This window comes from Neolamprologus multifasciatus, chromosome 3 (genome assembly GCF_963576455.1).
Source record: "Neolamprologus multifasciatus chromosome 3, fNeoMul1.2, whole genome shotgun sequence".
Lineage (NCBI taxonomy): Eukaryota > Metazoa > Chordata > Actinopteri > Cichliformes > Cichlidae > Neolamprologus > Neolamprologus multifasciatus.
In genome coordinates, this window is record NC_140441.1 from 1,790,551 (window position 1) to 1,811,052 (window position 20,502).

Consider the following 20,502-nt stretch of genomic DNA (forward strand, 5'->3'; position numbering starts at 1 on the left):
TATGTTTGTGGTGAGAGACTTTAATGGTTTATGATTACAAAACAGAAACAGTGTAATACACACACAGTCATAGTTGTCATGTCTGAAAATACAAGTCATTGTAGAGCTGCAAGAAAACCTTTAAACATCCCAAAATATTTTACTTAAAAGCACTTTTAAAAACAATCACAAAGTGCTGCATAATAAGACCAAACATGAAAAATCCCACGCCGACAGTAAAGATACAAAAGCAAAGACACACCCACTGCTTTCATACTGGTTACTGGAGCTTCAGGGGGGACCAATGATGTCACAGAACAACAGCCAATCAGAGACAGTAGGATGAAGGTCCTCCATAAGGCAGAGTGTATTCTCACTTTCCTCTTCAGAGACAAACATCAGTGATTTCAGCTCAGATCTGGTGACCTTTGAAGTTTCCTAACACACACATGTATTTGCTCTGTGACTCAGCCGACACACTTCTTACCTTTTAGCTTCCTCCAAAGGAGCAGAACTCAAACCAGAACCAGGAGAACCACAGAAACCAGACCTGACATGATGGAGGCAGTGAGAGGAGGGCCAGAGGATGGGGACCAGTACCAGTACCACCCGTCCTCCTCAACTTCCTTTATTGATTTACTGGTAGCACAAGGAGTTTTTTTACTAGTAGTATGAGGGGTTGTTGTACTGATAGTATGAGTGGTTGTTTTAGGGGTAGAAGAAGGAGGAGCTTTTACAGTACAAGGAGGATCAGTGGGAGGATCTGTGGGAACAATGACAAAGATGGTTCAGTCAGTTTATTATCTGGTCAGTTCATCAGTTCCAGTAGTCTGTGGAAGCTTCCTCACTGATACACAGAGCTGTCTGAGTTCTTGAAAGACTAAAGAAAGGAGCTTCACGTTTTCCTGTGTCGCCTCCTGTAGAAGAGGATACACTGAGACTATCTGTCATGAAAGTCTTTATTTATGGACTTTATCAGGCACAGGATGGAGAGGAGTGCAGTGACGGTCTGGGCGTACCCATCTTCTTCTCTCATATTCATCTGAAGAACGCTGACAGAAATCAGCATTATAGAATAAATGAGTTAGATCAGGATCAACTGCAGACGATTGGATCGAGTGATTCTGCCTGATTAAACTTTTGCATATTCACTGATAAATTGCTTGAATAAAATATCCACTATTCTCTCAGTACAGCAGCTCTACATGGCTGCATCCTGAGTCCTCTCCTGTACTCCCCTCACACAGACACCACTGCTAGCCGACATACAATACCAATGGACAGGTGTATCAACTGTGGTGGGCCCGATCAGCAGAGGAGATGGTCTCATTCCAAACAGACTCCCTGTATCGTTCACAGCAGCTATAAGATGTGCTTTTCTCTGCGGTTGCTTTAGTGCAATTTACAGTAAGGTGTACACTTAAAACCTTAGTGACTCACATTTGTGTGATTCATTGAAATATTCTCCTCTTGAAAGAGAAACATGGGCCTGAAAAGAAACTAATGTTCACATCTGTCAGTCACAACCTGACACTGAGTCTCTTTAGTAAATCCAGCAGTGTTTTAATGTCAAATTGAGGTTTTGTGTCACCACAGTGAAGACTTCTTTGTTCCTTCTTTAATATTCCAACCTTTATAATGATGGGATAATTTTCTCTGGCTCTTCTAGTTTATGTGACCTGAATATGAACATGTATTGATGAAGTAAGATATAACCTACCACCTTTCATTGATCTGTTTGACATTTCTACTAAAGTCAAGGAAAACAGGGTGAATTAGAAAGATCATTGCACTGACCTCTGACTGTCAGTCTGCTTTGACAAGTCTCATTACCACCAGCTGAGCACGAGGAGAGACATTCATCAGACTTCTGAACATTAATGAGAGTCAACTTTCCTTCATGATCAGATCTCATTTTCTCACCATCTTTATATAAAGAAAAGTTCCCCAGATCTTTGAATTGACAGAGCAGGATCTCATTACTTCCTGTCCACAGAGGAAATGAAGGGGCCTTCAGGATCAGGGAACCAGCTGACCAACAGAGACACAAACAGCGTGATACAGAGACAGACTTCCACCAACACACAGAGTCATACAGACACAGCTGGAACATCTGTACCTGAAACAATGATGTTGACTTCATCACTACGCTGTCCAGATGAGCTTTCACAGAAGTAAGCTCCATCAGAGGGGTTGCGCAACTTGAGTTGACACTGAGACTTTATAATAACAAGGCCTGCAGCTGCTCCACACATCTCAGTGAGTGTTCCTGTGGTCCTCTTCACTGTCCATTCATCAACTGTTTTTCCATCACCATCAACACAAGTCAGAATCGCTAGACCACCACCACCGAAAAACTGCTTTTGATCTGGATTTACACTAAGAGGGACTGAAGGATAGACAGATACACAGACAGACTAAATGTATTTGTGTTCTTGTTGGAGTCTCACTGATGGTTTTCACTTCCATCAACTCACCTGCAGAAACAGTCAGTGCAGAGAGATGCAGCACACACACACCTGCAACAGGAGGACAGAGGTCACTAAAGGTCAGAGGTCACTGAAGGTCAGAGACAGTGTGACTGTGTACTACAGGGGTGGGGAACTCAGGCCTTGAGACCTAGTGTCCTTCATGATTTAGATGTGTCCTCTAAAACAGCTGATTTAAATAGCTAAGTAACTTCCTCAAGATGTCTTGAAGTTCTCCAGAGGCCTGGTAATGAACTAATCATCATCAATCAATCAAGAAAAAGAAACAAAACACCTGGATCACCTGTATGGAGAAAAAAAAAACAGAAGAGAAAGCAAACAAAAAAAGAGCAACATAATAAATACAGCACCATCACAATAAACTAGCTAGCAGTAGATAACAGTAGATACTAAATATTAAACGATATTGTGCAGCACGCAAGATAGACAGCGCACAATGTGCTTTGAGGCAGCAGCCAACAAAGGTGTAGTCCGCGTCTGTGAACACCTGTGTGGATCAGCATGCTTGTATTCCAAAGGTTTCTCCATGTGACGATCTGCTAGGGAGTGTGGGGAGCCATAGCCCCGTCCCCCAGGGCATGAAGCAGGTATGGAGGAGATCCAGGCCCAAGACATCCAGAGGCCCCAGAGTACGAGGACCTGAGGAGGACCACCAAAAAGGGGGGGAACCGTGCCACCCTCCTGGGAAGAGCTGAGTAGAGCCCCAAACGAGAGGTCACCTTGCAGCTATGGAGCAGAGGCCAGAGGGGGTTGCAGTGGCGTGCCCGCGGGCTCTGCCGGCAGCCAGCTGTGCCAGAGAGAACTGAGCTTCAGGCCCAGAGGCCAGAGGCCTGAGGGCACCCCACCCCCCGGAAGGGGCCCAGCCGGGCCACAGGCGCCAGGCCCCGCCAATCGGCCACCAGGAGTGAGCCGGTACATACATGAGCGCCCAGCCCCAGTCGACAATGACCAGCATCAGCCACCGGCAGGGAGTGTGGTGAGGGGAGATAGGCCTGCGTACTTTGGAGGGCCTGAGATGTACCCACAGAGGTTGAGTCTAAGACCTGACCTGACATATAGACACAAACGAACAGGCGCACGCGAACACAAACCTGCATTCCCACCCCCTTATACACAACCAAATACTCGGCACTCACCCAACGTGTAGACAGACACAAATAGACACTGCACAGACAGTCACACTCCCCAAACATACTCTATATCCCAGGTCCAGGTAGCCCCGCCCCCAGAGGGGCAAGACGCACCTAGACCCAGGAGATGTAACCCTTCTCTCTGCGGTGGAGGCAAGTGGACCACCTCCTTATCTGCAGTAGCAGGGAGGCCCCGCATCCCAGACCCCAATCTGACGGCCAGCACCTCCTTCCAGCCCCCCCTGATGGCTAACAAAACCGGGGTGAGTGAAGACCCCAAACCTCCCTACGCCTGCTCATATGTAGTGTTGCTGTGTGTCTGTGAAGGTTCTCAGTCATCCAGGTCATCGTAGTCAAAGGAGCTTGCAAAGAAAAGCGTCTGGACTTCTTTAAGTTACTTGAAGACGTTTCACCTTCATCCGAGAGGCTTCTTCAGTTCTAAGGTCAAATGGTGGAGAGTCCCAGATATAACCCTAGTGGGAGTGTCCCCCCCACAGAGGGACAAAAGGACCCCCTGATGATCCTCTAATCGCCTGAGCCAAGGTGTGGAACTGGGTGTGGGTCCCAATCAGCCAGAGTTTCGGGTGAGTTCATTGTGAAACCTGGCCCCACCTTATGTGTGGAGTGGGGCCAGGTTTCACATAGTGAAGGCAGGACCAAACCATGACCCCCCACCCTCACTAGGTGATGAAGCCGATCAAAAGAGCCCAAAGGGATTGATCAAATGTGATGGCAGAGGCTGTATCAAGACTAATATGATCTATTAGATGGTTTTTATATTGGTTAGAATTAAGATTATTTTTTATTTATCCAGTAAATGAGGACCATCTTCGCAATGCATAGGGCTGTAAAAACAACGTGGGCTGTGTTTATTTCTGCAGTGACCTCATCCAAGCTGCCCAACAAACACACTAAAGGGGAAGTTGGAATGTTACATTTTAGACACTTTGATAAGTCTTCACATACCTCGCGCCAAAACTTCTGAACTGGTGGACAGAACCAAAGAGCGTGAATGTAATTGTCCGGTGTATTTGCTGTGCAGTGTGAGCAGTTGTTGGAAGGTGTATAGCCCATCTTGAACATCCTATGACCAGTATAGTGCACTCTGTGTAATATTTTGGATTGTATTAATTGCAAACTGGGATTTCTGATCCATTGAAAGGTTTTTAAGCATATCTGAGACCAAAGGTTTGGGTCTAAGCTGATCGATAAATCTGCTTCCCATTTTGCAATAGGAAGGGATATTGATTCATCTATTTTAGAAAGTGTTCTGTATATTTTAGACAATAAACTGTACCACACTTGGTGGTCTTTGTAATTCAGCTTCACTGGGATTAATTTTTTTTTTACTATGGATTTAATTTGTAGATATTCCAAAATTCGTTTCTTGTTGATCCCATATTGTGTAACTAGTCTGTCAAATGAAATAAAGGCTGTTCCTTCCAATATATGTTCCAAGTATTTAATTCCTTTGCAACTCGAATCTGGAAGGTTTATCATATTATTGTTTTGTAATATGTCAGGGTTGTTCCAGATAGGTGTATGTTTGCATGGGATTAATGAAGACTCTGTCATTTTTAGAAACTCCCACCATGCTGTCAGAGAAGAGCTGATGTTGATCCTTTTAAAGCATTCATGTCGTTTGATGTTTGAGCTGATAAATGGTAGGTCTGAAATTTCTAGGTTATTACATAGTGCCTGTTCTACATCTATCCAAGGTTCATCTAAGAGGGTGTGTTTAAACCATCTAGAGATGAACTGAAGCCTGTTGGCTAAAAAATAGTGATTAAATTAGGCAGATCTAATCCTCCTTTATCCTTGGTCCTTTGTAATGTTTTTAAGCTGATACGCGGGGGTTTATCTTTCCAAAGGAATTTAGAAATATACGAGTCTAGAGATCTGAACCAATCTTGTGATGGCTTATTTGGGATCATCAGTTTATTTTTGGCAAGACCATCATTTTTATAGCGGTGACCCTTCCCGTGAGTGATATGGGTAAAGATTTCCATCTAGCCAGATCGCCTTCTACTGTCTTTAAAAGTGGGATGTGGTTTAATTTCGTTAATTCTGAAAGTTTAGGAGAGACATTGATACCTAAATATTTTTTATTTCCAGATTGCAGTGGGGAAGGAGAAGAATTATGGAAGGAGCAATTAATCGGAAGAACTGTAGATTTTGACCAGTTAATTGAATAATCTGAGACACTTAAGAAAGAATTTATCAATGCAATTAACCCAGAGAGATTAGTTTGTGAATTTTGGAGAAAAAGTAACACATCATCCACATAAAGGCTGATTTTATGTTTTACATTCTTACATTTTATGCCCTTAATTGTTGTAGCCTGTCTAATTGCTGCTGCTAGTGGCTCAATAAAAATTGCAAACAGTGAAGGGGAGAGTGGGCATCCCTGTCTGGTGCCCCTCAGGAGACAGAAGCTGGAGGATGTTTGGTCATTTGTTCTGACAAAAGCTGTTGGGGAGTTATATGATATTTTTAACCAGTTTATGAAAGAGGATCCAAAACCAAACTTGTGTAAAGTTGCAAATAGTAATTTCCAGTTAACTCTGTCAAATGCTTTTTCTGCATCTAAAGAAAATATTATGGTTTCAATGTTTTTACTGCATGAGTAGTCTATTAAATTAAGTAATCTACGTGTATTTGTTGATGAGTGCCGACCTTTTATGAAACCAGTTTGGTCAAGATGAATTAAAAGGGGGGTTATTTTCTCTAATCTTTTTGAGAGAGCTTTGCAGATTATTTTAAGGTCTACATTAATAAGGGATATTGGACGATAGTTTGAAGGAAGGAGCAGAGCTCTGCTTGATGAGACCTCCTACTTTTCCACTCTCCTTTTTCTCCCTCCCTCGCTTACAGACACAACAGGTATGGCAGTCCATTCTCCCTGCAGCACAGACTACACTACCCATGAGGCTACATCCTTTAGGGCAATGCCTGTAACACTCTGTCTGTTAGCATAGCACAACAACAACAACAAAAAGCCGCTCTCTCTCCCAGGAAAAACACAGTCGCAGAGAGAGTGCGTCACCCTATAACCACGGCAATCATAACGCTGCCACCTGGAACAACAGAACGTAGCTGTCAAACAAAACCCAAACAATCCTGACCCGCCACAATATGAAACAGGAAAATACTGCCGTGTAATCCATTTATTTCAACAAAGTAACTGTATTCTAAATACCACCTTTTTAAACGGTAACTGTAACGGAATACAGTTACTCATATTTTGTATTTTAAATACGTAACGGCGGTACATGTATTCCGTACACTGCTTATTTTATGTTCTTCCAGTAATACATGAAAATCATGGGTAGTTTAGTGCAGGATAAACAGGTTAGCTTGCAGCGCTGTGATGAGTTATTTAGTATGTCTTGAGCCAGTGAGGGTCAGAGGTCACTGAACAAACTGCTCTTCAACATGGACGACCATCACCATCCTTACTGCTGAGGCAGCAGAGCTCCTCGTCCCTCAGACTGATTAAACCTTGCTGCCATAAAGAAAGCTTAAGGAAGTCCTTCCTGCTGTAGTCTATAAATCTAGATGGTGGGATCAATTATAGGCCAATCTCCAACCTTCCTTTCGTATCTAAAATCCTTGAAAGAGTAGTTGTCAAACAGCTAACAGATCATCTGTGGAGGAATGGCTTATTTGAAGAGTTTCAGTCAGGTTTCATCACAGCACAGAAACAGCTTTAGTGAAGATTACTAATGATCTTATCTGATAGTGGACTCATGTCAGTGTTTTGAACGGGTTATAAAACAACAGTGTAAGAACAGTTTCATGATGAAAGATGCCAGTTTTGACAAGTACAGACTAGTGGAGAGTCGTCTGGATTATCAGTGTAACTGTCTCATCCTTCTCTTTCTCTTTCTGTGTCCTTTTCATTAGAAACTGTCGATCCCATCCCCACATCACCCCGACTTGTATCATGAACAGGCTTGTGTCCACATGAACGTGCAGACTTTCCATTGGGGAAAAAAAAAGAAAAAAAAAAGTATTTTTACATAAAATGCACAAATCGATCTCCAGCACCGTCACAGGAGGTGCTGATCAATAAAGCCTGTAAACAGTAACAAAGCACATGTAGCCAAATAAAGGCACACAGCTCTGATGCATAAAGGCTTGTGAGCAATGTTCCCCGCTGTTCACCACACCTGTGGAATTTTAGAAACTTTCAGAAAATCCAAGCACACAGAGGCTGAACACACATCCTGACACCCTGCCAACATCTCTGTGTGTAAAGGAGACACATACACTGAAAAATCTGCTCCTTCAGAGTGTGTGATGGTTCAGAGGTTGGAAATTCTTCTTACCGTGCAGCAGGATCACAGACAGCAGCCTCATTTTCATCCTCACAGTCCCGTTACAGAGCTCCTCACTGCCTCGGACCTCACCCTCCTCTCAGGAGACTCTCAACAGGAAGCTGTACCACTCTGACAGGAGGCGCCTCCATAATAAAAGCTGTCCTAGATATACACCTGTGCCAGTCTCGCTGGGTGCTAGATTGGTGGCTGCCCATTGCTTCACAGATTGAATAGGTTATATGCTGAGAGGACTTTCCCTACAGGGATCAATGATATTATTAATCCATCTAGTTTCATCTGACGTCTTGTGGAGAAGGTGTCCAAGTGCGGAACACGACAGAGATTTTCCCTGGGTAGGATACAACTTTCTTATGCATCTTGGTATGCAGTGAAAAAATAAACAATTATTTTAAAAAATGTGTTTCAAAAACAAATAAGGACATTCAGGTTATAATCTTCTTTCACATTGTGGCTGGGCTTCGACAGCAAGATGCAGGAGAAAGATAAAGAGACAGAACAAAAGTGTTTTTTCTCCAGGCATTTTTTAAAAAAAACCCAAACCGAAACAAATTTCTATTTTTTTGTAGTTTATTGCATTTTTTTCAATGCATATATAATATTAAAATTTGGGCTATAATGCTTGTATTGATGTATAGCAACTTGAAATGCTCCCAAAAATAGCACTACTGTCACAGCTAGGGCAGCAGTCGTGTGGTGGAGAGAAGGAGGACTCAAGTTGCAGACAGCGGTGGAGATGCGAGTGTAGTTTATTTACAGTGTTGCAAAGTGACAAGTGAAACCTAAACTGGAAAAACTAAAAACCAAACCAGAAATCATAACACAAAGTGAGGACACAAGGTAAGGAGCAGAGAGAAATGGAGAAACACCAAAATAACACAGAGTAATGCAGACGAACCAACGAGGAGCACAGACTGACACCCACTATATATACACATGAGGGTAATGAGGGAATGACACACAGGAGGGGAGCACGCTGAACCTAATTCAAAAGATAAGACACAGACCTACAAAGTAAAATAGGAAACTCAGACTGTTTTACAAAAACAAAACTACTCGGGGACATGAACAGAACACAGAGGGAAGACACAGTTAGGGATAATAAGACATGAATATCAAACCTAAAGAATTAATACAAAATCAGAATAAACTAGAAAATAATAACTCAAAACGCTGGGTCACTGACCCAGGATCATGGATGTGAGCGCTGTGCGATCTCGTTCTCGAGTGAGTGTCTGTTTATCCAGAAGTTTCAGAAATAGGTTGCAAATAATAATAACCAGAAGGTCAGAAGGTCTTGACTTCCAATCGTTGTCACACCCTACAACAAAGTACCTGCAGCATACAATACACCGTCGTAGTTTCTATGTGCAATATTAGTTCTTGTCAATCCCTGTCACTACATTACAGTTTTTATTTTTGCTGCTTTTGTTTGCACTGTCCACTTTTCTGCAGTGACTCTAATAAACACTAACTGGACTAATAAAGACTAACTGGACTAATTTCACCCATCAGGGTATGTTTCTAGTTCTTATTAACAAAGGTAGGATGATTTGCCACTGAATTTTAGCTGTGAAAGTGTGCTTGTAGGTCACATTCACAAAGGTAGGATGGTTTGGCACTTAATTTTAGCCATCAGAGGATTTTTTTAGCCAAAATTCACACAGGTAGGAGGGTTTAGCACTTAATATCCTGTTGTGCGCATGCACAGAAACAATGGGTAGGATGGTTTGTCAGATGGGATGGATCCCCAGAACAGCAGACTTTATTCACCGTGCCCAGTAATGTTTGCTCTGCAGCAGTCTGAGCGACAGTGAGGTGAATAAATTGTCCATTGTGACATTTCTCTCATCATCCAAAAATGGCTCCATCAGTTTCATGACCACATTCTCTGCCCGCCTCTCTCCCTTCTGACGACTGGGGTCATTTCCCAAGTAAGGAAATGCCCTGCAGACATATTTGGTCTTCAAATACGTGGCCATCCAGAACCTGATCCCAAATTTGTCTGGCTTGGTTGCGATATACTGTGTGAATGGACCTTGGTAGGAACAGCTGTTCATTTATGGTCACGTGTTCTCTTGTAGTGAAACTCTTAGCATAGTTCTCGTTGAAGCGTGTCCAGATATCGGAGATCGCCGCAAATTTGTCTGGTTTCACCCATTCTGTAGGCGTGTCCTTGTCATCAAATCGAAGGTGTTGCATAATTAAAATGATTTCTTTTTGTCTGAGTGTGTTGCTGGGTCTGAAGTACAGTGGGATGTTGTGCCTGGAGAAAACTCTCCCGAGTTTTTCTGATACACTGGCTACAAAGGGGATGACAATGACAATGTTGTGTTTGTCTTTCTTGTCCTCCCTAGTTGGTGTTTGATCTTCTTTTCTGTGCATCTTTGCTGACTTCATGAAAGCCCAATTAGGATAACCGCATGTTTTAAGTGCTTCCTTTACATGTGTGTGTTCCTTATTTTTTCTTTCAGGCTTAGAGGGAACACAAGCTGGTTGGCAGCTTCTGGAGAGCACATTCAGTTTGGTATGCTGATCCCCGCAGACACTTTGAGTGACCAGAGAAACCTGCTGTGACGCAGTGTGACGCAGATACACGTAATGGAGCGAGCGAGACAACAAACTAAATGGGGCCTAAGAGAACGCCGACCGCTGAGGAAATTGAGGACATCAAAAAGTCACTGGACTTTTTAACTGAAGAAACATCAGCTATCAAGCTACAGCAGAAATATATCCTGGACATTGTCGAATTTTTATCCACAGCGTTAATTTTAGCACTGAAGGATTCCAATTCTTGGGTTTTGATTTTTGCATTGGATTAATGCCTTTTCTGTTTGTGTGTGTGATTTTGTGTACCTGTCCTAATTTGTGGCGCTCGAAGACACTCAATTTTCCCATTTCAAGGCAGTCATTTTTTCTTTTTCACAGGTTCGCTAACCCAATTTTGTATTTCCCACACTAAACAAAAGCTTTCCTCTGTGTCCTCACCTGCTCCTTCCACTGTGGTCTCCTCCCCCTTTTACAGCAGTCCAGTGGCAGTTCTCCTTTTCAGCTTTGTTCTGTTCCATCCCACTGTCTCTTCCTATTGCCATTTCACTCTGAACATGGCAAATGTCAAACTTAGACAGTCTTTGTCAAGGCCTTTTCATGCACAGTGAAGTTGCAGCTTGTTGGAAACGTATCTCCATCCATCCAGTCATGATGATGGTGTTTTTCTCTTCCTTGCAGATTACTTTTGCCCATACTCCTGCTGCTTAGTCTCTCACTGCTCAGGACAATGCTGTTGTCTCTTGGCCTGACATGTTGTTGCTATTGAACTGCATTTCTTGTCTTCAGGGAGAAATTAGCATCCTTGGCGCTTGCTTTTAAGGATGAGGAACACATGGAAGTGAAGCTGTAAAACAATTGTCACGGCCCCGGCCATAATGTGTCTTGGTGGTTGTTTTTTGTTCTGCCTGTCTGTGTCTTTAACAGTCTCTGCATTTTTGCTCATTGTGTTTTGTAGGTTGCCTACAACTTTTGGTTGGCAGTTTGGCTTGTAGGGTAGGGTGTGAGCTAGCCACAATGACTTTTGATGTGAATGATTTTGCACAAAAACCCACCATGGATAAGTTGGATCGATGCACAAAGGCAGATTTGTTGTTGGTGGCAAATTTGTTTAACACTAGAATTACTGAGCCTTTTTTTCCCTGCTGCAGTCCCTACTACTAGATTTACTAGCCTGCGCAGATTTGCGTAAATTCCCCCCCCGACCCTAACACCTCTTGGCACCCCGCTGAGATTTTCACAGGTCTTCAGCTCCATTGTTCTCCTGCTTTTGTTGTGCAAAGACACCCTCCCCCAACCCCCAACCATGAGAGATTCAGGTCTTTCCTTCCCTGCAAGGCTACTTTCCTTCCTTACTTGCAGCGTACAATACACCATGGTAGTTCTTGTCAATCCTTGTCACTACATTGCATGCCTGCCCATAAACACATATACACAGAGTTGTACATATATTTATATAGCCACACCTTACATATTATGCATAAAGTCTAGTTATACACACACACACACACACATCTATATCTATATATATCTATATATCTATATCTATATCTCTAATATATATATATATATATATATGTATATATATGTATATATATGTATATATATATAGATAGATATATAGATATATATATATATGTATGTATAAATGTATATATATCTGTATATATATATATATATATATATATATATATATATATATATATATATATATATATACAGATATATATATACATATATACAGATATATATATCCTTGACAGTTTCTCCGGACATTTAGGAATTAAAAGAACTTATCATTGTATTCTGCATCACTTTTTTGTGGCCAGGGTTAAAGACTGATGCAACCAAGTACTGCTGTTCTTGCCACATTTGGCAGGTCAGTGGAAAACCCAACCAGGTTATTCTTCCTGCTCCATTGCATCCAATCCCGGTTTTAGGGGAACCATTTGAGTACATAATCATTGATTGTGTAGGTCCACTTCCCAAAACGAAGTCAGGACATCGATACGTCTTGACCTTGATGTGCGCCGCCACATGCTTCCCCGAGGCTATTCCATTACGCACTCTCAAATTCAAAGCTGTTGTCAGAGCCTAAGTGAACTTTTTCTTCACTTTCGGTATGCCTAAATCTGTTCAAACACACCAAGGGTCTAACTTCATGTCCAAGATACTTGCTCAGGTCTTAAAATCGCTTGGCATAAAGCATCAAAAATCCAGTGCATATCATCCCGTATTACAGGGTGCGCTAGAGCGTTTCCCACCAAACATTAAAAGCCGTGGCTACAACTGCGGTTGCCTTCACAAGTGTTTGAATGTGAGAGTGAATGAATAGTGGAATTGTAAAAAGCATTGAGTGTCTAGAAAAGCGCTTTATAAATGCAATCTATCATTATTATTATTATTACAGTGATAAAGACTTCTGTTTGTCACCCCAGGAGACGAGTCTCCTCACATGAAGAAAATATCTGAACATGCAGTTTGGGAGAAGATTTACAGTTTTAATGACAACAATGACAGCTTTTATCAAAAAACACTCCAACAATTTTGACCCAGGTGTCATCTACATATCTGTACCAGTGGCTAGGTACTCTCCCTTTAAAAAAGACAAGAGCCCTTCTTTCCACTTCCTCCATGTAAAGGTTGGCTACAATAGGTAACGCCGGGGAGCCTATGGCACATCCATGTTTGTGTCTGTAGAAACCATCATTATATTTGAAATATTGTGGAGGTAAGGCAGAGGTCTAACATTGTGCAAATCTGTTCGGGGGTGAAGTTGGTTCTAGCAAGGTGTTTTGAAATGTTGTAAGTGGCTGAGTTCATGCTGCTAACAATGGGTCTCAGTGGAACACCTTCAAGCAGTATGTAATTTAATTACTTTTTTGCCATAGTAATCCCTTGCTTTACACTTTACTGGATTTACTGATAATGTCAGGTAATAAGTCAGTGCAGAGCTGAAGGACAACTTTTAAAAATCGAAAGTAGCACAGCAAACTCTCCAAATACACACTCCCTGCTTTTATAGTGGTTACTGGAGCTTCTATTTGAAACTAGTTAATTAAGGACATTTGAAATTGAAAAGATCAGTCAAGATTAAAGGAAATGATCTTAGTGAGTATCATATTTACAATGTGTGTTTTGTGTTTTTATTTTATTCTGTCCTCCTCAGGGCCCAACATCAACACATCAAGAATGTTAGCACTCTCCAGAAACTAAAACCAGACCAAAAGATGCAACATTTTACCTTTTAATGATGAGGTTCAATAGGCGGTTAAAATTGGCCTCATCTGGTCAGAATGCAAAATAAAACCGCAATCAATCTGTTGCTGTATATCACGATTTATTTCATTCTTATCAGTGATAGCCTAACATTCATTTAACAGTCTTAATCACATATCATCCCACTGATGATCAGAAACGTCTTCTAATGTGTTTGTTTTTGTTACGAGTTCAAATATTGAGGGTGAGCACAAAAACAATAATGGTCCAGAAGAGCTTCGGTCAAACAATGATTTTAATGAACACACGCGTGGGGAGATGAACACTGCACACTGACAGCATCGATCTCCGCCCAATGATACACAAGCAGTTGTTTTTATAACATCAGGGTATTATTTATGACGCCCCCTCGTGCGTCAAAGCAGATACAATACATGCATAAGTTTCAACACCACAAATGTTCTGTTGACGACTTTTGACACATTTCAAAGGACATCTTCTCCGTCTCAAGGCCAGGTGCTTCCTATTTATCTTCTAACTCTCGCTTATCTCCTGGAACAAACTGTCCCTTAGGCAGACACAATTTTGCAGTCACAAGCTTTTGCAAACTGTTACCTAAACATGAGTCTATGAGTCTAACTACTGTTTGTATGTGTGTGTCTCGACCTCCAACGCACTCAGCCTCACCCCGCCCGTTGATGCTTCTAACCTTATACCAGACAGAAGCTCTCTGTGATAGGTGTAATAATCTTAACTAAGAACATGTGTAATCTATTGAATAAATGCTTTGATGAAATGATAATTAATGTAACGGTAATGATGATGGCTATGAATAGTAGCAGTAAAATATTTCCCTGATCTCCACATTTTCTACTGACTGCCACCCATCATGGTGCTGTGCTTGGAGACCAGCTGTTCTCCAGCAACCTTGAGCAAAGACTCAGACATTAATGTGTTTGTGGTGAGAAACTTTAATAGTTTATTATTAAAGCGCAAAACCTGTGTAATACACACATAGTCACAGCTGTCATGTCTGAAAATACAAGTCATTGCAGAACTGCAGGGAAACCTTTAAACATCCCAAAATATTTTAGTTAACCCTTTAAAGCCGGTCGGAGCGGGCACACTCCGTTTTGCCTAACTATTTTTAAATCCCGGTAGCACTGCAACCATGTAAGATAGCGCAATATTTTTTTTTGCATATGAAACCGGAGGAGTTGTACTTACATATTATGCCATCAGCTTGTCCTATAGCTTTGCAAAAACTCCATAAAAAGCACTTGCAGCAACAAAAACATAATATCCCAGAAACACGCTTTGCCGATCCGATCAGCTGTTTGTAACACTTCCTATGTTCATCAGCGCGAACTATCGCATATCCGCCATGACCTGCCCGAAACCGGAAGTGATGTCATTTTTGCGGAAATGTAGTTTGTTACCATCAGGGCCTTCTAAGCCTATACTGGTGTTTTTAAAAGTTATGTTTGACTTTATGACTTTCTGTGTCGTTTCTGGGATGCTTAGAATTCAAATTGTACTGCTGGAAAAAGCGTATGCATCAAAATAAACTATTTTTTTTGCAAATTTGCATTATAATACTTGTTTTCGTTTTTCCTACAATATATAAAAATTGGTGTATTTCAAAAATAAAACTATGAAGACACTCAAAATAAATTTCCTGTGGTGGGAAACTATTTTGTGCAACTTTTTTGTATTTACAGTTTTGAGGAATAAGCATCTTAAATTTCTCTAACTAGAAATATATGTTAACAAAAAAAAAAGAAACGATTTTCAATTTTTTTTGTAGTTTGTTGCACTTTTTTTGCAATTTATGTAATTACTATGCACTTAATGCAGACATATTATTAAAATCTGGGCTATAATGGTTGTATTGGTGTACAGTAACTTGAAATGCTCCCCGAAATGGCACTCTACAGCATGTAAAAATATAAAGAAAAGCTCTGGCGGAATTGGTTCAATGGTAGTTCTTAAAGGGTTAAAAACACTTTTAAAAACAACCACAAAGTGCTGCATAATAAATCCAAACATGAAAAATCACAGGCCCAGCAGTAAAGATACAGCAGCAAAGCTGACATGCTGAAGACACACCCCCTGCTTTTATACTGGTTACTGGAGCTTCGGGGGGGGGGGGGGGGGGGGGGGGCGGCAATGATGAGACAGTAGGAAGAAGGTGCTCCGTAAGGCAGAGTGCGTCCTGACTTTCCTGTTCAGAGACAAACATTAGCAATTACAGCTCAGATCTGGTGACCTTTGAACTCTCCTAACACCCACACGTATGTGCTCTGTGACTCAGCCGACACGCTTCTTACCTTTTAGCTTCCTCCAAAGGAGCAGAACTCAAACCAGAACCAGGAGAACCACAGAAACCAGACCTGACATGATGGAGGCTGTGAGAGGAGGGCCAGAAGAGCGACGACGAGGAGAACGAAGAGTGGTTGTGGTAGTAGTAGTAGTAGTAGTAGTAGTAGTAGTAGTAGTGGTAGTGGTTGTAGTGGTAGGTTTTACAGTAGGAGGAGGATCTGTGGGAACAATGACAAAGATGGTTCAGTCAGATTATTATCTGGTCAGTTCATCAGTTCCAGTAGTCTGTGGAAGCTTCCTCACTGATACACAGAGCTGTCTGAGTTCTTGAAAGACTAAAGAAAGGAGCTTCACGTTTTCCTGTGTCGCCTCCTGTAGAAGAGGATACACTGAGACTATCTGTCATGAAAGTCTTTATTTATGGACTTTATCAGGCACAGGATTGAGAGGAGTGCAGTGACGGTCTGGGCGTACCCATCTTCTTCTCTCATATTCATCTGAAGACCGCTGACAGAAATCAGCATTATAGAATAAATGAGTTAGATCAGGATCAACTGCAGACGATTGGATCGAGGGATTCTGCCTGTCCTGAGTCCTCTCCTGTACTCCCCTCACACACATGACTGCAAGCCTGCCTACAATACCAATGGACAGGTGTATCAACTGTGGTGGGCCCGATCAGCAGAGGAGATGGTCTCTTTCCAAACAGACTCCCTGTATCTTTCACAGCAGCTATAAGATGTGCTTTTCTCTGCGGTTAAACCTTAGTGACTCACATTTGTGTGATTCATTCAAATATTCTCCTCTTGAAAGAGAAATATGGGCCTGAAAAGAAACTAATGTTCACATCTGTCAGTCACAACCTGACACTGAGTCTCTTTAGTAAATCCAGCAGTGTTTTAAAGTCAAATAGAGGTTTTGTGTCACCACAGTGAAGATGGACTTCTTTGTTCCTTCTTTAATATTCCAAACTTTATAATGATGGGATAATTTTCTCTGGCTCTTCTAGTTTATGTGACCTGAATGTGAACATGTATCGATAAAGTAAGATATAACCTACCACCTTTCATTGATCTCTGTGACATTTCTACTAAAGTCAAGGAAAAGAGGTTGAATAAGAAAGATCATTGAACTGACCTCTGACTGTCAGTCTGCTTTCATGAGTATGTGGATGATCCTCAGTGGAGCACGAGTAGAGACCTTCATGAGACTTTTGTACATTAGTGAGAGTCAAATTTTCTTTAGGATCAGGTTCAATCATATCCCCGTCTTTATAGAAAAAAGACTTCACCGGTTTAGCATCTCTGGATTTACAGAGCAGAGTCACATTACTTCCTGTCCACACAGGAGATGAAGGGATGTCCAGGATCAGGGAACCAGCTGACCAACACAAACCAGACCAGACACAAACAGAGTGATACAGAGACAGACTTCCACCAACACACAGAGTCATACAGACACAGCTGGAACATCTGTACCTGAAACAATGATGTTGACTTCATCACTACGCTGTCCAGATGAGCTTTCACAGAAGTAAGCTCCATCAGAGGGGTTGCGCAACTTGAGTTGACACAGAGAATTTTTAAGAACAAGGCCTGCAGGTACTCCACACCTCTCAGTGAGTGTTCCTGTGGTCCTCCTCACTGTCCATCCATCAGCTGTTATTCCATCATCATAATCACAAGTCAGTATCACCAGAGCACCACCAGTGAAGAACTGATTGTGATCTGGAGTTACACTCAGAGAGACTGAAGGGCAGACAGATACACACACAGAGTAAATGTATTTGTGTTCTTGTTGGAGTCTCACTGATGGTTTTCACTTCCATCGACTCACCTGCAGAAACAGTCAGTGCAGAGAGATGCAGCACACACACACCTGCAACAGGAGGACAGAGGTCACTGAAGGTCAGAGGTCACTGAGGGTCAGAGAAAGTGTGAGGGTGTACTACAGGGGTGGGGAACTCTAAGCTTCGAGACCTAGTGTCCTTCATGATTTAGACGTGTCCTTGATCCAACACAGCTGAATTAAATGGCTAAGTAACATCCTCAACATGTCTTGAAGTTCTCCAGAGGTCTGGTAATGAAATAATCATTGGTTTCAGGTGTGTTGACCCAGGGGGAATCTAAAACCTGCAGGACACCGGCTCTCGAGGCCTGGAGTTTGACACCCCTGGTGTACGAGCTTCATTCTCTTATAGTGCAAAAAAAAAAAACTGCATAAATCCTGCATGATTCATCAACAGAGGTGGGCATTACCAAAGTACAAATACTTCGTTACTGTGCTTAAGAGGTAAAAGTGGGCGGGGCAATAAATCACAGTACTTCAGCATCTAGCTAGCCCTGCTTAAGAAGAGCGAGCATAAAGGGAGTAACGGTTTATTAATTTAAAGGTTCAGTTCCTGGAATAATCAATGTTACAAGTTTTTCTTAAAGGAGCTCATTTTTATTTTCTTAAAATTTATCCCACAGTCTGTACTTATTTACTTTTATTGAGTAAAGAAGTTTCTTCAGTGCTTCATCTTTTACTGGAGTATTTTCTAACACAGGTAAGTAAATACCTGGTGTTTGGATGGAGTGGTAGTGATGTACCATGGCGTACAAAGTTTGGGGCTCTGTCTGGACAAGTAAGGCAAGCGGTGCTTTAAACTAAGTCTGATAAGACATGAGACGTAAAACAGACCATCGTAAGTCATTCCTCTCCTGTCATCACAGACATCATGAAACTCCTCATCTCTTAGTGAAAAGGCATAGTGACAGATTAGATTCCTCTTGGCTAACATGATAATGATGTCGAGGAAATAGTATTTGAAAAAGCTGTTAATAACTCCTTTACCTTGTAATTTGAATCATTATTGGTGATACAGAAGATAGAAGTGGGGAAGTGGGGGGTGGTCACTGCACAGAGCTTTCAGAGGATAGCTCTATCATTACAGACTGAGGAATAGTGGACCCGAGGCAGCACTGAGGGATCCCTGACACTGCTGGCTAAGGATAAACACTGATTTGGTAGAATTAATTATCATAATGGCACTACACAAGGAACACAAGGGAGGCAAGGAGAAAAAACCTAAAGGCTGGGAAATCACAGAGTTGCAAAAATAACTAAGAACTAACGAATTAAAAAACAAAAAACAGAACCACGACAAAGACCCAGCAGTCTTAGCCAATTATACGCCAGTATCCAACCTTCCTTTCATGTCAAAGAGTAGTTGTCAAACAGCTAACAGATCATCTGCAGAGGAATGGTTTATTTGAAGAGTTTCAGTCAGGTTTCATCACAGCACAGAAACAGCTTTAGTGAAGATTACTAATGATCTTATCTGATAGTGGACTCATGTCAGTGTTTTGAACAGGTTATAAAACAACAGTGTAAGAACAGTTTCATGATGTAAGATGCCAGTTTTGACAAGTACAGACTAGTGGAGAGTCGTCTGGATTATCAGTGTAACTGTCTCATCCTTCTCTTTCTCTTTCTGTGTCCTTTTCATTAGAAACTGTCGATCCCACCCCCACATCACCCTGATTTTTATCATGAACAGGCTTGTGTCCACATGAATGTGCAGACTTTCCCCTTTGAAAAACAAACCAAAAAAACAAAGTCTTTTTACATAAAATGCACAAAATCGATCTCTAGCACTGTCAAAGGAAGGTGCTGATCGATAAAGCCTGTAAACGGTAACAAAGCACATGTAGCATGAAGCCAGAAATATAAATGAATAGAAATAAAGGCAAACAGCTCTCATGCATAAAGACTTGTGAGCACAGAAGCAGAGTTTATGACAACCTTCTCTCTGGAAGAAGTTTTTCCAAACTCTGTGCTCACTGCTCTAAACGAGCATTTACATGTGGATGAGCTCAAAGTTTGAAGACTCTCTAACAGAGTTCAGAGTTATTAACACACACTCTGATCCAGGTTAGAAACCCAGAGGAACAAACCCGCTGTCCACCACACCTGTGGTATTTTAGAAACTTTAAAACATAAACCCTGCAAACATCTGTGTGTGTTTGTTTAAAGGAGACACACACATTGAAAAATCTGCTCCTTCAGAGTGTGTGATGGATCAGAGGTGAGAAATTCTTCTTACCGTGCAGCAGGATCACAGACAGCAGCCTCATTTTCATCCTCACTGTCCCGTTACAGAGCTCCTCACTGCCTCGGACCTCACCCTCCTCTCAGGAGACTCTCAACAGGAAGCTGTACCACTCTGACAGGAGGCACCTCCACAATAAAAGCTGTCCTAGATCCCCACAGGTACAAGTTAACCAGTATCCAGCATCATACTCAGACTGTACAGGCCTCCCAACCACAGCCCACATTGGATTAGTCTTCAGGTTTTCTTTCTGTACCGTGAGGTTTTGATTTGGCACAATATAAATAAAACTGGAGACAAAATTACTGACAAATTTACAGTGATGTGATCAAGATGGTTCAACATGAGCCATTCTTAAACTTTGCTGGAAGAACGTGAGGAGA

General features: G+C 41.8%; 2 protein-coding genes across 3 annotated transcripts; both read right to left on the reverse strand.

Moving 5' to 3' along the window:
* LOC146521007 (uncharacterized) lies at positions 1-11,594 on the reverse strand. Of its 2 annotated transcripts, XM_085154528.1 has the most exons (7): positions 7,930-11,594; positions 2,457-2,498; positions 2,099-2,368; positions 1,903-2,010; positions 1,777-1,818; positions 467-742; positions 1-360 (listed from the first exon to the last, which is right to left on the reverse strand). In XM_085154528.1, exons 1-6 carry the CDS (start codon positions 7,964-7,966, stop codon positions 495-497), a joined length of 747 nt encoding a protein of 248 aa, XP_085010654.1. In that variant the 5' UTR covers positions 7,967-11,594; the 3' UTR covers positions 1-360; positions 467-494. The 2 variants fall into 2 exon arrangements, with proteins under 2 accessions (XP_085010654.1, XP_085010653.1); XM_085154527.1 differs by having other exon boundaries at positions 1,777-2,010.
* Positions 11,595-12,249: 655 nt separating this feature from the next.
* On the reverse strand, positions 12,250-20,284 carry LOC146521008 (uncharacterized). The gene is made up of 6 exons (XM_085154529.1): positions 20,114-20,284; positions 17,863-17,904; positions 17,505-17,774; positions 17,164-17,406; positions 16,035-16,244; positions 12,250-15,928 (listed from the first exon to the last, which is right to left on the reverse strand). Exons 1-5 carry the CDS (start codon positions 20,148-20,150, stop codon positions 16,063-16,065), a joined length of 774 nt encoding a protein of 257 aa, XP_085010655.1. The 5' UTR covers positions 20,151-20,284; the 3' UTR covers positions 12,250-15,928; positions 16,035-16,062.
* Positions 20,285-20,502: the final 218 nt, after the last annotated feature.